Raw genomic sequence first — 22,819 nt, 5'->3', positions numbered from 1 at the left:
TTAAAACAGGACCAAAATCGACAAAAATCCACAATACTATATGAAAAAAAGTCTGTAGTTACCAAAATAAGTTTAAAACAAAGTTCCTCGATGTCGGTAGCTCCGTCCGGGGCTACCACGACATCGTGAACAACAAATCCAACAGCTCTGCTAGGTCACAGGGTCGCAGGCCAACTACGGTGTCGGGAAGACCCGCAAACAGTACCTTTGAGAAATGCAGGGTGATGAGGCCCTTGAAGTCACTCGCATTGCAGGTCGAGCTCCTCTCTGATGGAATCAGGAGCGCTGGCGTCGGCAGGTGTCAGGTGCTGCAGTGCGAAGTGCAGCGGTGCAGCGTGTGGTGCCCCCAGGTCGCAGTGCGAGCAGCAGCTCGGTGGCGGCGTCAGATGGGGTCGTCGGTGAGACCAGGGTCGCGATGCGAGATGAAGGCGGTGCTCGTCATGGCGCTGTCGTCAGCTGACGAGCAGGAGTCGATGGTGCCGACGTCGGTGAGCCAAGGCTGCGGTGCGGGATGAGGGCGGTGCTTCGTGTGACTTACGAGCGGTGTTCGTGAACCACGGTGCAAGCAGCGGCGTCGATTTTGGCATGGAGCGGCGTCGGGGAGACCAGGGCGTCCTCGTGAAGCAAGGCGGTGCGGAGTGCGGTGCCCACAGGTCACGGTGCGAGCAGCGGCTCAGTGGTGGCGTCAGCAGGCATCGTCGGTGAGACCATGGTCGCTTTGCGGCGGTGCTCGCTGCGGTGTCAAGGCTTCGGCGTGAAGCGAGGCGGTGCGGAGTGCAGTGCCCACAAGTCGCAGTGCAAGCTGCGGCTCGGTGGCGGCGTCAACAGGCGTTGTCGGTGAGACCAAGGGTGCAGCGTTGCGGCGGTGCCCTCTGCAGTGCCTTCAGGACACGGATTAGGCAGCAGCGTTGTAGACGTTGTCAAGTGGCTGTTCTTCTGATGCAGCACAAAACACACAGTCCCCAGTGCTGCGGGCAGAAGAGCTTGAAGTCTTTGCTGTTCCTGAGACTTCGTGAACAGGGGGCAAGCTCTACCTCAAGCCCTTGGAGAGACTCACAAATTAGGTTGCAGAAAGTCCAGTCCAGGCCTTTCACTGCCCAAGACAGAAGCAGCCACTGCAGGTTAGCCCAGCAAAGCACACAGCAAAGTGGTAGTTCCTTCTCACAGCTTCTCCAGCTATTCTTCTTGGCAGTCTTCTTGATCCACATGAGTTCTCCAGTTCAGGGGTTTGGGACACAGTAATTATGTCCAAAAATCCTTTGATCTTTCAGGCAGAGGGTGTCTGTGCCCGGCCAGAACCAGTTGGGCCTTCTCTGGAGTGAATTCCTGGCAGGAGGTGGAGACGGCGTTTGTCAGAGGCAGACCAGGCCTTTTGAGGTGCAGGGAATTCTCCTCCCCTTTACCCCATTGTAGCCCAGGTCTATTCAGCCCTTTCCTGATCTACCTAGACTATCTGGAAACCCTCTGCCCCCCCAGCCTTCTGTCATCCAAAACCCAGACAGGCAATCCACATTCCAGCAGAGGCACACGGGATGACTGAGCAAGAAAATACCCACTTTCTAAAAGTGGTATTTTCAAACGCAAAATGTAAAAATCACCTTCACTAAAAGATGCATCTTTAGATTCTGAGTTCAGGCATTCTACATTTTCTTTTCTTACTGAATTCCCTGGGCCAGTTATGCTAATAAGATGTTATAAACAATCCTCCTATTCTATCCTATGGGGAACTGGTAGCCTTGCAATAGTAAAAATCGAAATTGGCTGTATTTCACTATTAGGACATGCCACACACACCAGGGCATGTCCTACCTTTCAGATACATTGCACCCTGCCCACAGTGGTACCTTGGACCATCCTGAGGGATGTCTGACATGTAAAAAAAGGGAATGTTAGGGACCGGCTAGTGTGTGCACTGGCGTAGTCGACATGGCAGTTACAAACTGCGCGCAGACTCTGCAATGGCCAGTCTGAGTTACCGTTTTCAGGGCTACTAACATGGGTGGCACAACACGTGCTGCAGGCCCCCCCGGAGAGCTTTTGATTCACCGGCCCTGGTACACACAGTGCATTTTACTAGGGGCTAACGGGTAAATCAAATAACTAATCCTGGAAACACCAATCCATAACATAATTGACACAGAGAGTGCCTGTACTTTACCACTGATAGGCAGTGCGCAAAGTGCGCAGAAACTTTACGCCAGCAAAAACAAGTCAAAACTGGGAGGTCAGAAAGCCAAAACTCAGGGGAAACACGTCAAAAGATGCCAAGTCTAACAGTGATGTATGCATACATCTCAACAGAACAAATCAGACAAGAGACTCCAGATTATTGAAGTAAAAAATTGCTTTATTTTAGGTGTCCCTCTCCTAAAATTGCCTCTGTTGCAAAATAAGCCAATGGAGAAATTTAATTCCCCTGATTTTTCAAACAAAATCTCCCACTTTCCAGTTTGAAATTTACATGTATGTGGATGGAGTGCTTGTCTTCTTCTCAGCCCCAGACAACCACTCTGGGCCGCTTTCCAGTCCATCGTTTTTAACCCACCATACCACTCAAGACAAAGGCCTACTGTATCTAATAATTTAATTCAGTATTACCCTGCTCCTCATGGGAACAGTTTGTCTTGAGACCACCTGTAAAGGACCCCTTCAGAAGAGACCACAAGCAACTCCAGGTGGGTTTCAATTTACTTAGGTATCATCAATATTGTTTGATGTCAAGAGTCGCGCTAGGATTGGTTAGTTATGGCTGTGCGCTGTTTCAGATTGGTGGATTTTTGTTGTTTGCAACACATGATTGAATAGAGCACGCTCGATTCAGGAAAGTGGGAATTGTACTTAACAAACATGTTATTGCATTTATAAAGGACAGAAAATGCCACCAAAGGCATGTTTGCTTATGATATGGCCCTATTTGTTTCTGGGTTAAACATTGGAACAGGATCACTTCAGATGACAAGAATATGGAAATCCCTTGAATGTTACCTTTAACTAGAGGTGCCAGAATTCAGCGCAAGGTCGGAGAAGCAAAGTGGGCACAGCTCTGAGCTCCGAGCAGACTGAGCGCCCCCCCCCTGTGCAAAGTTTCTTTGAGCCCGCAGCAACTTTTCCAACTCAAGGAGTGCAAAGGTTCAAACATCCCAAAAGGTGTGCCTCCTTCCGCATCTGCCAGCAGCGCTCTGGAACTTCCGTAGCACATCGGTCGCTGCCTGGTGGGAGTGGCCCGTACAATGACGACAGCTCCCATCCAACTCACTCGGCTTCTCTTGCAATCACAGTCTCTATTCTGCATTGGAATAGGAGTGGAGTCGCACCGCAGAGACCGGCAGTTGCATCAAAGCAAGACAAATTCCGGGAGCTACGCTGGAAAACACCTGCAAGACATCCTGCTGTGAGCAATCGTTCCCTGTACTCGGATAACTGGATGCAAATAAAAATGGTACAAGATTGTCTAGCAAGGTCCCAACATAGCTAGGCCTACATAGGTGTGTGTTAGCGCCCCACCGTTTCAATCTCTTCATGGCGGACCTTTCACCCACATTACACTAAAAATAAACATCTGGAGGTAAATGTGGCAAAAGCCAATACAATTTTGGTCTGCACTCACCCGTCTCATGGTGCAAGATTTCTCCTAAACGATACTCAGCTTGAATCAGTAACAAACTACAAATATTTGGGCCTATACCTTAATTCAAGAGGAACTTTCGGACAGCAAAAACAATACATCATGAAAAAGGGTTCTGCCTTAATCTACGCCTTTATCACCTTGGCAAAAAAAACTGAAAGGGCCTTCATTTCAGCCACTCCTAACAGTTATTGCCTCCAAGTTATTACCAACTATCACTTATGCGAGCGTTGCGATGAGAGGCCGGGATGTAGCAACAGTGGATAAAATACAGACTAACACATTTAGACAAGTATTTAACCTACCCCAGAACCCTTCCCCAGCACAAATTCGCATAGAAATTGTCCTCATCAAAAAAGATCTAGGCAGAAGACCAACACCAATAAAAAACTGGTACAAGATCAGCCATGCTCAAGACACCCTAAACTGTGCCTTAAGGCCAGCTCTTCAAAACAACCAGCAATCAGAACATCATTAATATCTGCACACTTCCATCAAACTACTGAGCTTAATAGAACTATAGGGCTCATTAGGATGTCAGGCGGACAGGAGTCCGTCTGCCATCCTGGAGTAAACCGGGACCGCCTGCCATGCATGTGGTGGTCCCGCACACCCGATCAGGATGCATCCGCCACCCCGATCCTGCATTATAACATTGCGGCGATGCTACTGACAGAAGCGCCTGCCGCAATACGAAAATGCTGGATGTTGTATTTCACAGCACTATGTGGCAGGCACCACACAGTGCCTGTCACGTGGTACTGTGAAATGTTGGGGGGTACCATGGGTATTCTTGTAATTCTATCTAGGATCCTAATTCAATATTCCTGATTCATGCCCTTATGTGGTTATAATAAAAAATATCCTTATAAAGGCATAAGATTCATATCCATATGTAGTCATAGCCCATGCTGTCCAAATTAAGCAAGGCTACTTCCCCAGGCTCCTAGAAAGTACAACGAGTTCTGTAAACAAAACAAACCTCCAACAACCTGGGAATTCCCCATTGCTTTTGTTTTGATTTCGTCCTAGAACTCCTGTGAGCACTCCAAGAACGGCCAGTTCTTAGTGACATCTTTATTGACGGCTTATGTCCAACCTTACGTCACACCCGGCACCTTTCAGGTATAAATATACCAACGTTGCCTTAAGCAAACACACGGTGGTTTTGGAGCAGAGCGGCTATCTACTTGCCCGAGAGCCCAGCTGATGCGAGAGCCCACGGACGCCGCCCCTCCCCTTTGACGCACTGAGAGAGACGCTGTCTTTTCTCATGCCGAGAAATCCAGCTCCGGTGTTTCCAGATACCCTCGCGGGTTACTGGGATATCGAGTCCTGAGAGAGAGATACCAGACCTCCTGCTTTCTATTACCCAGGTACGGAGCTGACTAAACCCTTAAAGAGAATTCTTGATTCAGATTCCTTGGCAAAACCAACTTAACTTAAACTGCTACTTACTTACTCCTTCCCACGTATTAGGCTTAGGTCAGGTACACTGGGGTAGGCGTATTTAGAAGCACCAGTTGAGTACGTTAGTCAATGTATATTTGTATGTATATATTTTATATATTTTAAAGTATCATATGGCTAAGAAACCATATCAATGCTTTTACAGTATTATTTTATAATACTCCTTTTACTGTACACACTTTACTTTATACTAAGTATTGCAATTGTGGCAATTCATTTCTCTTGCATGAGAAAGAAGACTGCTCAATAAATAACACCTTTTATTGAAAACGCCCGTCTCTCTTTTCTCTGCACTCTGGTGAAACTAAGTATGCACGATTGACTGAGTAAAATAGCTGTCTATTGTTTCCACACGACTCTAGAGATACACTCTTATTCTGAGGGAGCAAAGTTGTCATGTTATATGGTTGTCAGAAGCTAATCCCTTCTTGTCTATCCAGGGAAGTTAAACTCCTCCTTGTTTATTCGAGAAAGTTTCTAGTGACCTCTGAGCTAGCTGGCAAACCTTAAGTCTAATATAATCAGTAGAGACCTAGTCGACCTCAGTCCTACGTCTACACTGCTGTTTATATTATTCCAATGCGCAGAGCCTATTGGGAATATAGGAACTACACTACAGTATCCCCCCAGGTGCACCCTCACCTCCCCCTACAAATGGGAGGCCCACAACAGGCCCCGTCACTAATCCCCACCAGCTTTTCCATGGCGGCATTGCTGCCATGGAAATGCCGGCTGTAGCCAGCATCATGATTTGGTGGAAGGTGCCTGCTAGGCACCGCCACCATATCTGGCCATGAGGACCGTCCACCAGGCAATCTGTGAGATTGCTTTTGGCGGACCGGTGGCGGACGGTCTTTGCGTCCGCCATGGTCCTCGCGCGATTCCCTCCACCATTGTAATGTGGCGGGGGAAAGCGCAGTACGATTGCGGTAGGACTGCCACCGCATGGCTGGCAGTGACGGGCCTTCTGCAATTGTATTCAGCCCCTATGGGCGACAAGCATGCCATATGATGCTTTCAAAAGGGGAATCAAGAGGGCCACAAAACTGCTAGCCTGCCTAGAAGACAAAATCAAATTCAGTGCCTGCTCCCATGCATGGATGGTAATAAAGCATTATAACACACTGTCTCCCGCATCATACTTGTCTATTCAATTCTCTGCATGTATAAAATGCAGCTTCCTGACCCTACACATGAAGAACATACCAGCATTAGCAACCAGACCAGTATGGTAATACACTGGTACGACAGTATGTAGGCACTGTACAGATAAAGAAGAGGACCTCACTCATTTGATCTGCATCTGTCCTCGCCTGAGTATTCCTTGGTTACAATATTTAAAGAAAATCTTTAATGGTAATCATATTCTGCATGCAGGAAAGCTATAAGAGCGTGCTTTAATCATGGCATCCACCGCTAAACTCCGTACAATAGCTCTTTGTGAAGAGCCTGGTGCTGGATAACTTTACTACATCCTATCACCTCATAACAAAGGCAAAGTGAGGTCCACAGTGTCTTGGCTACTTCCAATGTACTTTTACAAACAGGACATGAAAGAAAAGAAAGCCAGAAGAAGCTCAGCTTATTTTGCACTAATTTTACTGCGCCATTCTGTAGCTGTGATTAAGCACGGCGTAGAATCCGCCACGGTGCAGACCTTTCCGTGCGCAGGCGGGCCGCGTCAGCCAACAGACGTGCGCAGCACTACGGAGGTAGTGCTTGCGATGGCCGTTGGCCGACGCACTCAATGTACAGGTTAATATGCACTTTATCATGCTTAGTAATAGGAAGTACTACAAAATTCCTCGTCTAGTGATAGCAAATATGCACTAGACAAAGCAGAAGGATTCTCTGTGGTTTTTCAGGCCTCACAACTTTTAATGCTTGTCTATTTTTGCACAAACATGCAACAAAACAGGATCCACTAGCTTGTTTTAAGCAGCAACCCAGCAGGCGACAAGTTTTAATTTCTACATATTTTGCACAAACGTGGCTAGCCCACCAGCTTATTTTAAGCTTAGCCCAGTAGGAAACAAGCTGCATGGCCCAACAAAAGTTTCCTTTTTAGACTCACTTTTTATAATATTAATACATTGTAAAGTATTAATTCTGTAATATTGTTATGGCTTCAATGAACTGAAACAATAAAAATTGACTTGACTTGAACTGGAGAAAGATTTGAAGAATTTGAAGAATTTGAGACAAGTGAAGTCTGAAATCAAACCCCAAACTAGACCTGCCCAACTTGAGGCATTGAATGACTGGTGGTCGTACGGTACACATGAAAGGGAATGAAAGAGGGTAAAGACTTGATCAGATATACTGTTATCAGTTGTTTGGAGACAATTCCATACAGTTAGCATGGTGTGAGAGTATGATTGAAGGTGTAGGTGTGTATCCTACTATCATGAGAGAGAATGAGGAGATGGTAGACAAGAGAGTCAGATTAGAGATCCACAAAGAGAGAAATATACAGGGTCAGCTAAGGATTAAGAACAGAGGTTCTAGGTTGATTTATTAAATTCAAGACCACCTCCATATCATGTTGCACCATCTCCTGTAGGGCCACAAACCCCCCAGGCGCAGGGGACTGGAAGACAAACAGCAGGTGTAAATGAGGGTGCAAGTGTATCCGCTGTAGTGAGTGTACCAGAAGTAGATATACTTTCTGAGTTATCAAGCACATCTACTACTGCAGCTGTCTACCTGCTGTTACCTCCATTTTAATCATGGAATCACAGCCTCTCCGCAGAAAAAAAAGTCGCCAAGAAAATTACCATATTACAATTAGAGACAATTTGAAAAGATGCTGAAGTGTATGATTGGCATAAAGAAACTGGAGTTTGTGCTTGCTTTACACCAGGAGCATAGTTCTTAGATACATCAGATGCATCATAATATGATGTGCTGGCAAACGAAATCTGTGGACGATATCCTTTAGATTGCAAAGGGTTTTTGTGATACCCAGGAAGCCGAACAAAGAAAGATTAAGGAAAGGTACATGGTGGTACAGACACATTTGACTTAGAGAACTGGACAGATGAGGTCTTCCATGGCAGATTTAGGTTTTGATTCCATTCTGTGAATTAAGAAGGGGGGCAAGGAGTTGGTGTTCGAGGGGGTGGTCATTATTCGCCAAACGGTGAATGATATACCTCAGTGATATAGATGTTTTGCTGAGAATTTGATTTCGAATGTGAGCATTAGTGTCATGAAAAGAGCACCCTGTATCATATTTATAAGAAGATTGTACATTGTAAACAAGAGTGTAAACTGAATCCTAATTGAGTACTGAATGAGGCTGCTACGGAATCTCAGTTTCAGAACATGAACGTGATGTCTCAGAATTGGGTGATGCATTCAGCAGACCCAGCACAATTGACCCCTGTGCAAATTATGCAGCATCTGAGGCCATATAATACAAAATACCACAAGCACCAATGTTGCAATAAAATCTGTGATACAAAGGACTTAGGGCCATATGTACGAAAAAAAATGACAAACGAAAATGGACCTATTCGCAGAATCAGCCACTTCGGATCGCATAAATGCTTTTTGATATGTACAAAACACAATTTGTGACTCTGTAACATATTTCTGAATCACAATTTGCATTTAGCGATTCGGGTATTTGGAAGGGTCGTGTTTAGGGTGTTCCTTACCAATACGACAGTGGTATGTATGAATGTTTTGTGACCAAGTTACGGTTGCAAAACATACATTTTTTTACTGACACTACAAAGGTGGTGGTAACCGTTTTGCAAATGGGCAGGGGTCCCCAAGGGACAACTTTCCTTTTGTGAATGTTCAAACTATCATATTCTAAGACCACTGGTGACTCTAAAACGTACAAAAGGGGGTGGTGATGGTCGGAGCATCTGAACCAATCAAGCACTCACACCCAGTCAACAGATCTGGGTTTAATCCATCACCGATCTTTAGCCCACTCTGCCACCCCAGTTCAGACATGGCCATATGCAAATCAGTCTGACCCTGTGCCTCATGGGAACAGTCAAGCCCGAACTGCCAAGCCAAGCTTCAGTCGGGTGCGCTCTTATTTACAGTGTTTCGGGAAAGGGAGTGAGGTTTCACATGCGTGCACAAGGTTTTAGCCCAAATGAAGTGCTATACGTAGTGCCGGTGGTGCGAGGGACAAGGAAGTGCAGGGGACGGCCGAGTGAGGGTTCAGGGTGGTTAAAAACCCTTTTTACCCGTCCAGCTTACAATGCGGGAACGTACCTTGGAGAGCCATGCTTCCCTTGAAGCGTGGCTGGGCGCTGCACCTTGTCGTTGGCCTCCTGGCTTCTCTGTTTGACGAATCGCCTCTGCTCTCAGGTCTTCTCCGCCCATCTCCTTTTCCACGCTGTCCTCTATTCCTCCGCCTTCGCTCTCGTCATCGCTTCCTCCCTCGCCTCTCCTCACGCCTTCACTTCCTCCGGGTGATGAACACACCGGTATGGTGTTGTTACCGGTATTTACTCCATCGATCACGTCACATCTGGGGGCGTGTCTCTGCTCGAGCTCAGCCCAGTTAAAGAAGCCGTGTTACTCTTTACTTTTCAGTTCAGGTAAGGCAATGTCTGAGTCTGTCAGTTTCCAGTTGTCCGGTTGCTGCATACAAAAAGGGGAGAGGGTATTGTTCATATGTCCTTGGGGTGTATCTCGATATAAGGGTTCGTCCTGCTTCCCCCTGTCACAATTAGGAATTGCGATTACCTAATTGCGATTTGCAAAGAATCACAATAGGAATTCACAATCCCTAAATTCTGTATATTTGGCCAAAATTTTAAATAAACTCCTAGATTTCAGCTGTACCTTTGATAACTAATGTCATGGTCCACCTGTTTTTCGCTGCTTCTGAAAGTCCCATTGAACTTTGCCCTAACCAATCACAATGACGGTGCCTGAGGGCGGTGGAGGTTTGCATCGTAGGTGCAGCCCTAGAGATAGAACAGAATGGTCCAAATGTTGAATGTGAAGTAAATAGCCACCCAGTATAATTTTTGATCAATACAGGAGCTTCCTGCTCCACAATTCGTCTGATGGAGGTTTCAAACCTTCATATCAAACAATCAAACAACAAATCAAGTTTCAGCAAATGTCTCTGAAAATACTGGCCCATTTGTAGATACCCATGAGTTTATAATATCTGAGACACTTTCTGTTCATTTGTCAGGAAGGGATTATTTGTGCAAGATGAATTGCACAGTTTTCTACACACAGATGGAGCAGCATTTCAGACTCAAGACGAAGACGCTGACTTAAAAACAAAATCACAAGATTCAGATGTCTGTTTGTTCCTGCTTAGACAAAGGAAGACTTACGTCCTTATTGAAAATGTACTGTAAGGGAGGAGGTTTGGGATTTTACAGGCAAGGATATTGGACTGCTAAAAGATGTTGATCCAGTGAAAATAAAGGTGAAACCAGATACAGTTTAACAACACATGCCCCAATATAATCTCTCTCCAGAGGCAGTGTCTGGAATGATCCCAAGTATGGAAAAAAGAAATCGGGGCATCATAAAGGAGGTTATGGGCAGCTCCTGTATTTCACCTATTATGGGATTTCAAAAGACAAATAAAATTGAAGAATAATACAGGGACTTAGACAAGGTAATAAAATTGTTTTCCTATATGGTCTTGGGGTACCGAATCCTGCTGTATTCCTTTTTCAAATAGCAGCAGATACGGAATGGTTCACAGTCATAAACATGTGCCAAGCATCTTTTTTCTTTGCCCTGCATTAAGACAGTACATTTTGTTTCACATAAAAAATTTTGAACAAATTTCTCGTTTTGTATTGGGGTTCTCAGGGATAAATAGATAGCCGATTGTACTTTACTCAAGCATACTTATGGATCTGATAGAGCGCACATTGCTCTGTCGTTTGTAGGGGTGCATTATAATCATGGGCAGTTCGCACCCGCTATATAATCTTTTATCCTGTTAAAATGTGTGCTATTAGGATGTGTACTGTAATAACGTGTACGGTGAAGTGATAGATCTATTTTCGTATGCCGTGTCGAAATCCACATTTCAATTACATGATTGGATGAAAACCATAATGTGAAGAATTCTACATGTGACTAATGAACATTTAACTCGTTTTCTATGTAACGTACTGATAAATGTGTTCAGTAATAATGACTACGTTTGCATACGTGTGTTTTACGAATTTACGTGCTGTTTCTTATGTTGGCCGAATTTTGTAGATCCGATGTGTATTTTTCCCTGAGGGCTCTTAAGTCTAATCAAATGCAATCAAATGGGGGCTACGACACAACTCTGACATATACGCCAGGACAGGTCAAAAGGTTCAGTACATTCACTCTCTATTCTATATCTGACTGAAGCGCTGACCCTCTGATGCAGGGCATGAAGAAATTCCACCAATAGATGGGGCAGGCCTGTCTTAGATAAAATGCTCCAGGGTTTGCATATATTTATAGGGTCAAAGGCACTACTAAGGTCCATGAAGGCCACATACGACAAACCTATCTTAGCAATCATGTTCTTCCCTATTAGAAGATGTAAATTCCGGCCCTGTCCCTGAGTCCCTAGACCTTCTCTAATCCCGTATTGCACAGGGCTAAGTATATAATTTTGCTGCAACAAATCCTCAATCTTATGCAGAATAATTCACCCCACGATCTTAACCACAGAGTCCAATAATGATATTGGCCTATAACATTGAGGGTGTTGCCTATTACCTTTTATGAAGACAGGAACAATGCTGACAGTTTGCCACGAGGCCGGGATTTTATGGGAGACTACAGAATTTGAGACAGTAGTAATTATAAGTGCCCGTAACGGGATATTCACCTTGTAGAGGTCCATAGGGACCCCAGTGGGACTTGGCGCCTTTTTAGACATTTGTTGGACAAATGTGAGAGTAGAAGGGGCAAAGAGCTATTTAAGAGGTTTGCATCTGCCGCTAGAGAGGGCAGAGAACTTAAAAACCCATCCTTTATAGAATATATTGTGCTTAAATGTTGTGTGTGAGGAGTTCAAGTAATGGGGTTGACTTTCTCCTAGAGGGATTCTTGGCTTTTACACCTACATAAATGCTAGGTACACCTAGTTAGGGGCGCATCGTAGGAGTACACATTTTAATGTCATTTATTTTAATACCTACCTGTGTTCATTGTTTTATAACTATGGTAGAAATCTAACATCTTTTTACTCTGTTGGTGCTTATAATCATTTAAATCTGTTACTGTCTAATGGTTGTTTCAGCGCACCTATTTTACACTAGAATGCGCTGGTTCAATAAATGCTTATTGAAAAACATCCCCACCATTTATTCTGTATCTCTCTAAGACCAAGTGAGCATGAGTGTCTGAGCGAAAAGTATCGCACTGTTTCCACGATCTTGAGGGATCAGGGTTGTCATGTTCGATAGTTGGCCAGAACTATTCTCTCCTTAGTAAGAGGAGTTTCTAGTGGCACTGTGAGCTAGCTGGTATACAGGCTAACATATCCGGTAGGGGTGTCTAAAATCAGTCTGACACCGATCCTATAGTGTATGTTGTCTAAACGCACAGTTCCTATACAGGTTTATAGGAACTAAACGACATGACGTCTCCAACGTTGGTTCGGTACTTATTTAACAGTCAAATCTGAGTAGTTCAGTTGTACTATTCTCAGAGACCCCTACTCACATTTTTTCAGAGACGTCTGGAGTGGGAAGGGAACTATCCGCCACAGCTGAGTAGGCATATCCTATATATTGGCTGTAAGGTTTATCAAGCTTGAAGGACAAATTGTTCCTATAGTGCATAAAACCTTATCTCAGTTTCCTTGAAACTCTTCCTTGAGAAAACTTTATCAACAATGGCTGATGAAGATGCCGCTGTGCGAGCCAACGTGCTGTAGTCAGGGAGGAAGGTGAAATCAACATTTCAGAAAATGTTAGAACTGCCGTACCCAAAAGCTAACAGACTACGTAGTCATAGCTAGAAGTGGGACAGTAACCTTCAGGATTGAGGCTCACGAGTCATATAGAACAGAGGTATTCTATTCATGGGTTAAATTCCCACAAGCAGATGTACAATCAAATACATTTCATTCTTACATTGCAGATGAAACACCAGAGGAATACTGTCCGTCTGAGGACACTGAAGTTCCGCTCACCTACCAGGAACACATAAACTGGTTTAAAGACGCCCTCCTCCACACAAAAGACAAAGTAAGACTAGGTCCGCTCGGATGAGATGGAGCCACTTGGCCTGTCCTAGCAGCTTATACACCACATCCAGACAGTGACTCAATGCCAGTGGCAGACTTAACGTCTACTTAATAAAGAAATAATAAAACTATACAGAAATGTGACACAGTTCATGATGAGAACACTCACACTTCAGCCAACACAGGCTACACAAACAGGACAAATTCAGGGATCTACAACTAAAATTACACCACAAACGCTACACGCAGTTATGAGTAAAATGCCCACTAAACATGAGCAAATGCCATTCTGGATAGCTCAGAAAATAATACAGCTAGAGGCAGTATTTCCACATACCAGCCCTCAAGAAAAACACAGAATGCTAACAATCTGCTTGCCAATGCGGATAGCTCCCCAGATAGAGGATTGTACCTCTTGGGGTACAATTTTCACTGCCACATATACAAGAACTCATGGTATCCCTTTATTAGCAGTAATACAAGACGTATTATGACAAATACAGCCTGAGTATGAAGCAGAACCTGCTCTGAACCTAGGGATGACATTATCAGGTAATTTTGTCCAGGTATCAGCACTAATATTAGCAAATATAAAAGGGGAGACAGCAGCAGTGGCAATATGCCAACCCCTGAGGGATTTCACTCCTTTACAACAGGAACGTGAATTACCTAAAATTATTGAAGACACCTATGCTGAATTAGATAGAGATAATTTGGGAGCTAGAGCAACAAAACCTCAACTTTTGGGTGGTCCTGAAAAGGATAACACCAAGCAAGCACCTGATTCTTCGAAGAAGAAATGGAATAATAACAATACAAAACAAAGGTTTAGAGAAAATTAATCTCAATCTAGGAGTGGGTCTCCTCAACAAGAGCTCTCTGAAAGGAGATAAAACCTTAGGAATAGAGATAACATTAAAAAACCTGACAGGTATCAGGATACTGAGACACGTTCCTCTTGTTCCTTTCAGGGTTCACCAAGAAACTCTGAGAGGGAAGGACGGTCAGAACACAGACAAGAAGAGCGTACAAAGTCCAGAGGCACACCACGCACATCAGATTATACTTTCTAGGAAGAAGAGAAGCCAAAATCAAAACCTCAATTTAAAAAGAAGAAAGTAGCAGGTCTTAAATTTAAACATGCCCAGAATTCTGAGGACTCAACATCTGAAGAGGGAATGGGCTCTGACAATGCTAGACAGTGCAACAGAAGTAACAACAGCTCGCCAGAACCTGATGGAATTTCTGGAGACAGCGGAGTTGAATGAGCATATCACGATGGAAACACCTGATATAAGGATGAGTGTCCCACATAGGTTAAAAAGATAACACTCCAAATGGAGGGGGACAAACCCAGGAAAATTAAAGGTCTCATTTGGGAGAACATGACTTTTGGCTATTACGTCCTCTTAGCTGAGAAGGATTGGCCGCCTGAAATTTTGATGGATTGCCCAAAGGGAGAAACAGTAATTTTACCATCCTTTTTAGAACTCGTTCCAATTTACTTAAAATATACATGTGCGCAGGAGTGGGTGATAGCCCTTGTTCCAGCACTATATCGCAACCATGTTGGGTGGGATGCTGAGTCGCCACACCATGTAATTCCAGTAAAAACTAGTCCAACTACACGGAGACAGTACCCAATACAACAAGAAGGGACAAAACAAGTGAGGGAGATCTTAGATCAACTTGAATACCAAGGTGTAAATGAAACTTGCACCTCCTCCATGAACAATCCTTTGTTTCCTGTAATGAAATCTGATAATTCATACCATCTAGTTTTAGACTACAGGCATCTAAACGGATGCACTAAAATATTTGCAGTACAGAATGCACATAGTGCCGCATTAATAAATAACATTGTGCAGAAAAAATACAAAACAGCGCTAGATATCTCAAATGGATTCTTCTGCCAAAATATAGCGCCTTAGAGCAAGTATTTAACCGCATTTTCCGCGCTAGGGTCTCAGCATCAATTTTGGCGACTCCCCCAACGGTATATGAATAGCCCCAAATTATTTACTACAAGGGTAACAGAGTTACTTCAATATTTAGATGAAGAAGCATTGTCCTATGTAGATGATATTTATCTGACAGATGATGATTTAAGGGATCACTTAGAAGGGGTGAGCAACATCATTTTGGGATTCACCTCTGAGGGCTACAAATTCAACTTTACAAAATCTAAAATAGCCCACCTCAATGTCCTATTGTTCAGAAATGAGTAATCAAGTGAAGGGAAAAGCCTTGCAACTAACTTTTTTAGAAAACTGTCTGCTGCTCCAACCTCCAAATCGCTGAAATATTTACAATCCATATTGGGATTTTTCAATTTTGGGAGAACATACATTTTAGATTACGCAGAAAAATTAAAACCTTTCTACGACTTAATAAGACCTGATTTTTCAGTTAGGCAATGGACACAGGAACACGCTGATATCCTTAGTTCCCTACAAGCTGACATGATGGCTTCAAAACACTTGCAGACACGCGTAAACGTCCGCAATCTGGTGATCTGTGTTATAGTTGGTCAATCTGGGTACACTTACCTAACTTTCAATGAAATGAAACGGTACCCATAGCATCCAAATCACACTTGTACATAAACTCTTAAATGATCTTTGCTTCTTCAGAAAAAACCCTGACAGCAGTACAGACCACTGCAGTAAGAGAAAGAGTACTGGCTCAGGGGAAACAAATAATTGCCGTAACTCCAGTAACAGCCTTAGAGGCTGTTACAAAGGCAAGCATTCCTAATGCTAAAGCCTTACATACAAAATGGATACAATGGGCTAATTCTCTCACTGCAACGGATGTAGAATACAGATATGACCCTAGTCTAAAGACCCAGGCATTCCTGTAATATGAACAAGGATATCCTCTCCCAAATGAAATAATGCCTCTAGATCAGTATGAATACAATATTTACGCTGACGGATGTGCTCAGCCGGCCATAGGAAGTAAACAACAATACAGCGCTACTTGTGCAATTGTAAAAGAAGGTATGCGGGATGGCAAATTCCATTCCAGCGATACGAAGACACAATCTCTAGGAGACTGCACGGCTCAGCTGGTTGGAACTAAAAGCCCTATAACTGGCACAAATAAATACGGATCGAGAATTCCCCACACTGATTGTTGCAATTTATCTTATTGTGTTCAGTCGTACAATGAATATCTTCACTCCTGGGGTCAAAATGGGTTTAAAGACTTAAAAGGTTGCACAATTAGGCATTAAATGCTATGGGAACAGGTATCTGAGTTGAAAAACGAAATACCAAGAGCTCATGTGATACACACACTGAGTCATCAACGTGATGGCGTTCACTTTGAAGGGAATTCATTGGCTGATGAAGCCACTAAGGGGGGAGTACGTACTGCTGCCCTAGCTGCAATCACTCGTTCAAAAATGAGAATAGATAATTGTAGCTGTCATTGCTTACCACAAAAACAGCACAGCCTTACTGAAAGGATTTCCACTCAAGTACTCCTACAAGTTAGATGCAAACAACATTCCGTATGCTCAAATTCCAGGAGTGGGGGATAGAGTAATACCAAACAAGGGTCGCAGATTGGGTTTAATACTAGCTGCACACAAGGGTCTAGGTTCTGCACACGCAGGGATTACCGCAAACAACGCTATTGGTGGCCTGATTTAACAAAACAGTCTTAAAATGCGACATCTGTCAGCAGCTGAAGGGTTCCACCGTAGCATGCCCAGCACAGACACCATTACTGATATCAGACAGACCACTCGCATGTCTCTATTTGGACCACTGCGGCCCCTACAATCAGATGGGGCTTACAAGTATATCTTGGTGGCAGCGGATTCATGCGCAAGATTCCGCAGGGTATGGCCCCAGTGCTCGGCTGACGCTCAAACTGTTATAAAAGATTTGAAAGTCTTAATAGGGACATACGCAATTGGCACATTACATTCTGACCGTGGCCCCGCGTTTAGCTCTAGGGCTTACAAGAAAGCCATGGAAGGTTTTGGTGTAGCATTGCAGTACTCCTCTCCGTACCATCCCGAGGGAAATTCGGTCATGGAGAGGATAAACAAGGGTTTTAAAGCAATCTTTAACAGCAAGTCCATTAGTTTCAGGTGGAGGTTGGGTCAATCAATTATACAGGGTCTAACAAGCCCTCAACAACATGCCAAGAAGTTCTCTAGGGGGTGTCACTCCTTACAAGGTCCTATTCGGGACGAGAATGTGGGTACCTGATCTCGATTATGAACGCGCAGTGGCGGATAAAAAACCACTTGATATCAATAAACGTTTGGCTGTTTTACAGGATCTGAATGTATCCCAGGCACTACTAAGCAACGTGCAAGTAAAACGCACTGCCAATGGGGAAGTCAAATCAGTCACAGCAAGACTTGCCTGGATCCCAAAAGTCGGGGATCTGGTCAGAGAGAAGATTGAGGACAAGAAAGAATTTGGGCAATTATACAGAAAGCCTGTACCTGTCCTGGCAGTCAAAGGAATAACAATAGTACTTCTTCCGTCTCTTGCCAGCAAAAAAGAAAAGAGATTGGTCTCCATTGATCTGATGAAACCACACTATGTGGCCGATACCGATTAGTAGGCCCCGTGGGTTCCTGGACAGCTGACACTCTCCTCTCGCTACCATACAGGAAGTTCAGGCAGCAAGACTCTTAACATTCGAAGAGTAACCAATATAAAATGATGGAATTTCCAACAATGAAATGGAACTTTTTCCTCTTGAAACAGAAATTCAAAGCACAAATGAAAGGCAAATTTCAATTCGGCCTAATACCGATGTCTACATCAATATGCCTCAACAAGAGACACGTGCCGTTTCTACACAACCTGCCGAGCTACCAAAGATTGATCAAACTGCATCTGCGCACTTCATCAATTTTGATACCTTCTCTCTTGATCCCAGTAAACCTGAGACAAGGCCAGTCCCAGTTTCCTGTAAACGACAAATTTGTGAATTCTACACTTTTCTGAAAAAGAATTACTTAGTTTCACCATGGCTCCAGCTCTGGGTCACTAGAATATTGTTTTTTCTGTTCTGGATTGGCCTAATAACTGTTTTTTGCTTACTCATAAATGGAAAATATCTCCCAGAACGCTCCGCAGTATCAAATGTGAACTTGGTCTTGGTCTCATTGTGAACAAAGAGACCTGTTTTCCGTGAAAATTACAGCTGTTCCAATTCCTGATTATATAGTTTAGGACAAAGTTGATTATGATGTATTGGGTCCCACTGAACTTTTGAAAAGACCACATTTATTTAAAATTTCTCTAATTGATATCATTACCTCCAGTACATTTTCTGATGATTGGGATTTTGAAACTGTGAAAAATATGTTGTCTGATTTAGAAAAATCTGCTGCATTTTCAAGCATTGAAAGTTAGAGGACATATCTGATTTTCTGATTTCGATAATATGTACTATTACCATCATTATGGTCATCACTTTTAACACAAATCCACTATCCCATGAAATATCTTCACATACCACTAATGGAAACATTGCCCGACACCACCAAAAGATAGTTCAAAAACATTTGCATAGACATTTTTGTATTTTTCTGGGTTTAACACTTCTGACTCGACCTCATATTACTCTATGGGTGCAGAGACAGAATATTGAGTAAGAAATATCGACATGCAAAAATATTGGGTCGAGAATATCGACAGACAAATTATTGTGGTCAAGAATATCAATTTTAGGTAAGTAATATCAATGTTAAAAATATCAAAGGAGGTCACTTCGATTGCAGGAAGTCCGCCAGTGCCGGGCTGGCGGTGAGGACCAACGGCCCGGTGGTGGCGGACTTCCCGACATCACCCTGAATATTCCCACCGCCAAATTAGGATGGCTGTGGGAATTAGGAAACATACCACGGCGGATGGAAAGACCGTCCGCCGTGGTCCCACAAGGCGGTCCTTTTCCGCCCACATTGCGGGACCCAGTATCATGGGGCAATGGAGGCGGTGCCGTGCAGGCACCGCCGTGGGCATTATGATGCCTGTCTTTTGCTGCGGAGTTCCCGCCGCAAAAAGACAGCCGGAAAATACCTTTGGAGGCCCGTTGCGGGCCCCCAGGGGGGTGGGGTGCTGCACGTGGGGGGTACCGATGGTACCCCCCTGCATTTGCTCGTACAAGGTGGCAGGCACCGCACGGTGCCTGCCACGTTGTACATGCAAATGCAAAGCATGTATTTTTACATTGTGGCGGGTGCTGCCACCCGCCACAATGTAAACATACAGGATGCGCCCACCAGTGTGGTGGGCGCATCCTAATTCATTTTGCAGGACCGCCGCACCTATGGCGGGCGGTCCCTTTAGCACCAACAATGGTGGGCGGACTTTGTCAGCCTGCCATCGTAATCGGCCCCAAAGTGTTTAATTTCGTTTGCAAAAATATACTTGTTAAAAATTTCGATTTTTTAGTAATGTTATGCATTTTAGTATATATGTTATATATGTGTGATGCATGTATTTTTGTATAAGTATTCTTTGTATTTTAATCATATGTGTTAAAATATTACTAGTAATTCATTTATTTTTGTTAGAATTTGGCGTTTTTAGTTCCGTAGTGGGTTGTCGGTTTATAGGGGAATAGGGTGGGAAGTGATTTAATTATAGTACATTTATTGATTAATTTTTAGGAGTTCTTTTTTTTAAATTCTATTTTAGTGTTTGTAGTTCTGTAGCGGGTTTGGGTTTATAGGGGAGTAGGATGGGAAGTAATGTAGTTATAGTAAATGTATTGAATATATGTTTGTTTATTTATTTATATTTGTTGAATTGAGATGTTATAGTGTTAAATGTGTAACTTATTTTTTTATTATTTAATAATTAGCTGTTAATGAATTTAACTTAATTAGTCAGCAATTAATTATGTTAATTGTGTAATTAATTTTAGGTGTTTGTTGTGGTGTGTATAGGTGAAAATGGTGGGAATAGTGGGAAGTCATTTATTTTTAATTTATAAGTTAATAATTATTGGTTAATTATTTTAATTAATTAATTGGCAGTTAATTATGTTAATTGTGTGATTAATTTTAGGTGTGTGTTGTGGTGTTTATAGGTGAAAATGGTGGGAAGTAATTTATGTTTAATTTATGAATGAATAATTAGTTGTTAATTATTGTTCATTAATTAGTTGGCAATTAATTATGTTAATTGTGTAATTATTTTAGGCACGTGTTTTGGTGTTTATAGGTGAAAATGGTGGGACAGGTTGGAATTTTTTTTTAATTGATGAATTTACAATCAGTTGTTAATTAATTTTAATTAATTAATTAATAATTAATGGTGGTAATTGTGTATTTAATTGTAGGTGTGATTTGTGTTCATAATTGTAAATGTTGGGCAGGGTGGGAAGTAGTTTCTTTTTAAGTGATGAATTAATATTTAGTTGTTAATTAAAATAAATTAATTTGTATTTTAAAATATTGTTTATTTATTTTTAAGATAATTTAAATTTTAAAAATTGTTGAATTGTTTTTAGTCATTTTTACCTCTCTGCTATCCAACACTTTCCATAATTTACCCATTCAGCACTTTCCCTACTGTTGCACTCATTGGAGTTGGAATAGTAATTTTTACCCTTCCGCTATCCAAAGTTTTCTCTACTATTGCACTCACTGGAGTGATAATAGTCATTTTTACCCCACTGCCATCCAGCACTTTCCCTACTGTTGCACTTACTGGAGTGGGAACAGTATTTTTCCCCTCCGCTAGCCAACACTTTCCCTATTGTTGCACTCTATGGAGTGGGAATAGTCATTCTTACCTCTCCGCTATCCAATACTTTCCCTACTGTTTCACTCTTTGGAGTGGGAATAGTCATTTTGACCCCTCTGCTATCCAATACTTTCCCTACTGTTGCACTCATTGAAGTGGGAATTGTACATTTTACCCCACTGCCACCCAATACTTTCCCTATTGCACTCACTGGAGTAGGTATAGTAATTTTTACCCCTACGGTATCCAACGCTTCCCCTACTGTTGGACTCACTGGAGTGGTTATAGTAGTTTTTACTCTTACGCTATCCAATGCTTTCCCTACTGTTGCACTCACTGGAGTGGGAATAGTATTTTTTACCCTTACTCTATCCAACGATTTCTCTAATGTTGCACTCACTGGAGTTGGAATAGTAGAAATAACAGGTATACAGGTTAACATACTCGGTAGGGGTGTCTAGAAACAGTCTAACCCTAATCCTATAGTGTATGTTGTCTAAACGTGCAGATCCTATATAGGTTTATAGGAACTACACGAGAATAGATTGCTGCTGGATTGCCCCATCTGGTCTTTCCAAGGTATCCCCTTATTGCTGTCCAAAATTTTAGAAGGAATTTAATGAGAGGATAACTTTGGATTTCATTGGTTTTTTTTGGAGCATCAGATAACATTAATTGTGAGTGCTTCATAACCCTCATTCTCCGAAGCCCCCCTCTGGCTACTCTAGCACTGCCGTCCTTTTCTAATATTAGATCGAGCCTGCATCTACTTTCTGGGGGTAACCACCTTCCCTTACGCTCAAACACTCACAAGATAACCCAATCTGAGCAACTGCCTTGGCTCTCCTTGCAGTCTCTTGAGCCTTATGCTCTTTTAAAGGATGTCTCCCACTCATGATCTTTAATTGCATTCTGTATGTCTTACACAAGCACAGGCTTTAAAGCAAGTGCACCACTTGCTGTTTCCATGCAACCAAATGAGGCTCCTGTCTGTGAGCCCAGGCACCCTCAGGCGCGCCCCAGCTTCTTGCACTCCTCAGCAGGATGCAGCATCGGAAGTCAATCAGCAGCTCCCCTCCGTCCAACTCCTCTTCTTTGATGGTACTTTTCAACGCCCTTCGGTTGCCTGCACCGGTGCTGACTCTACCCACTCTCATCCCAAGCACGGCAGCTGCCGGAGCCCTCCCCATGCAGCAAAGTTCCCCAGCAGCACTGCATATCCCCCAGGAGGCATAAGAACCTTCAGCCCCCCTCTGAAGGCTAAGCAATATTTATATTGGAATTGTTATTTAATTTCATAATGAAAAATAAAATAAATAGGTTTTTAGATTAAGAAAAAAAAATGTTGTCACTCTTTGTAATTCATAATCAAAGCATTCACTTTTCAGCATTATTGTGAAATCTATTTGTAAAGTAGATCTAATGAATGTAGTAAGGCAGAGTAATGAAACATGTTAATGAAGCAGTGTTAGCAAACTTGAGGGTAACTTTATACATAATTTATAATGTCATTAATCTGAAAACCAACACTTGCATTAGTTACTATTTATCAAAACATTCATCACATACTTATGCCAATTGAAAATAACATTTAATAAACGTATACAAGCATGGAAGTTGGATTATGAATAGGTAATTAACTTCTTAGGACCTAATTACGATAGTGGTTGGACCCCATATCGGAGCAGGAACTGTCCGACAATGAGTTGGCGGTTCCGAGCTCCCTATTAGAATATGACTGCTGTGCAGGCGGTCCTAAAATGCATTTTTCTAGTGCGGTTTAGGAAAAGAGTTGCAGCACAAGTC

The 22,819-nt window shown here is 42.9% G+C and overlaps 1 protein-coding gene across 1 annotated transcript in view; it reads right to left on the bottom strand.

Moving 5' to 3' along the window:
- Positions 1–9,446, bottom strand: part of CD2AP (CD2 associated protein) — an 802,607-nt gene extending 793,161 nt beyond the window's left edge. Inside the window, exon 1 of the mRNA XM_078647692.1 lies at positions 9,335–9,446. Coding sequence (XP_078503818.1) covers positions 9,335–9,347 — 13 coding nt within the window. The 5' untranslated portion in view covers positions 9,348–9,446. The remainder of the gene's footprint in view (positions 1–9,334) is intronic.
- Positions 9,447–22,819: the final 13,373 nt, after the last annotated feature.

Source organism: Lissotriton helveticus, chromosome 6 (genome assembly GCF_964261635.1).
Source record: "Lissotriton helveticus chromosome 6, aLisHel1.1, whole genome shotgun sequence".
Classification (NCBI taxonomy): Eukaryota; Metazoa; Chordata; class Amphibia; order Caudata; family Salamandridae; genus Lissotriton; species Lissotriton helveticus.
The sequence above is the reverse complement of the archived record's forward strand: the minus strand, read 5'-3'. Positions and strand labels throughout refer to the sequence as shown.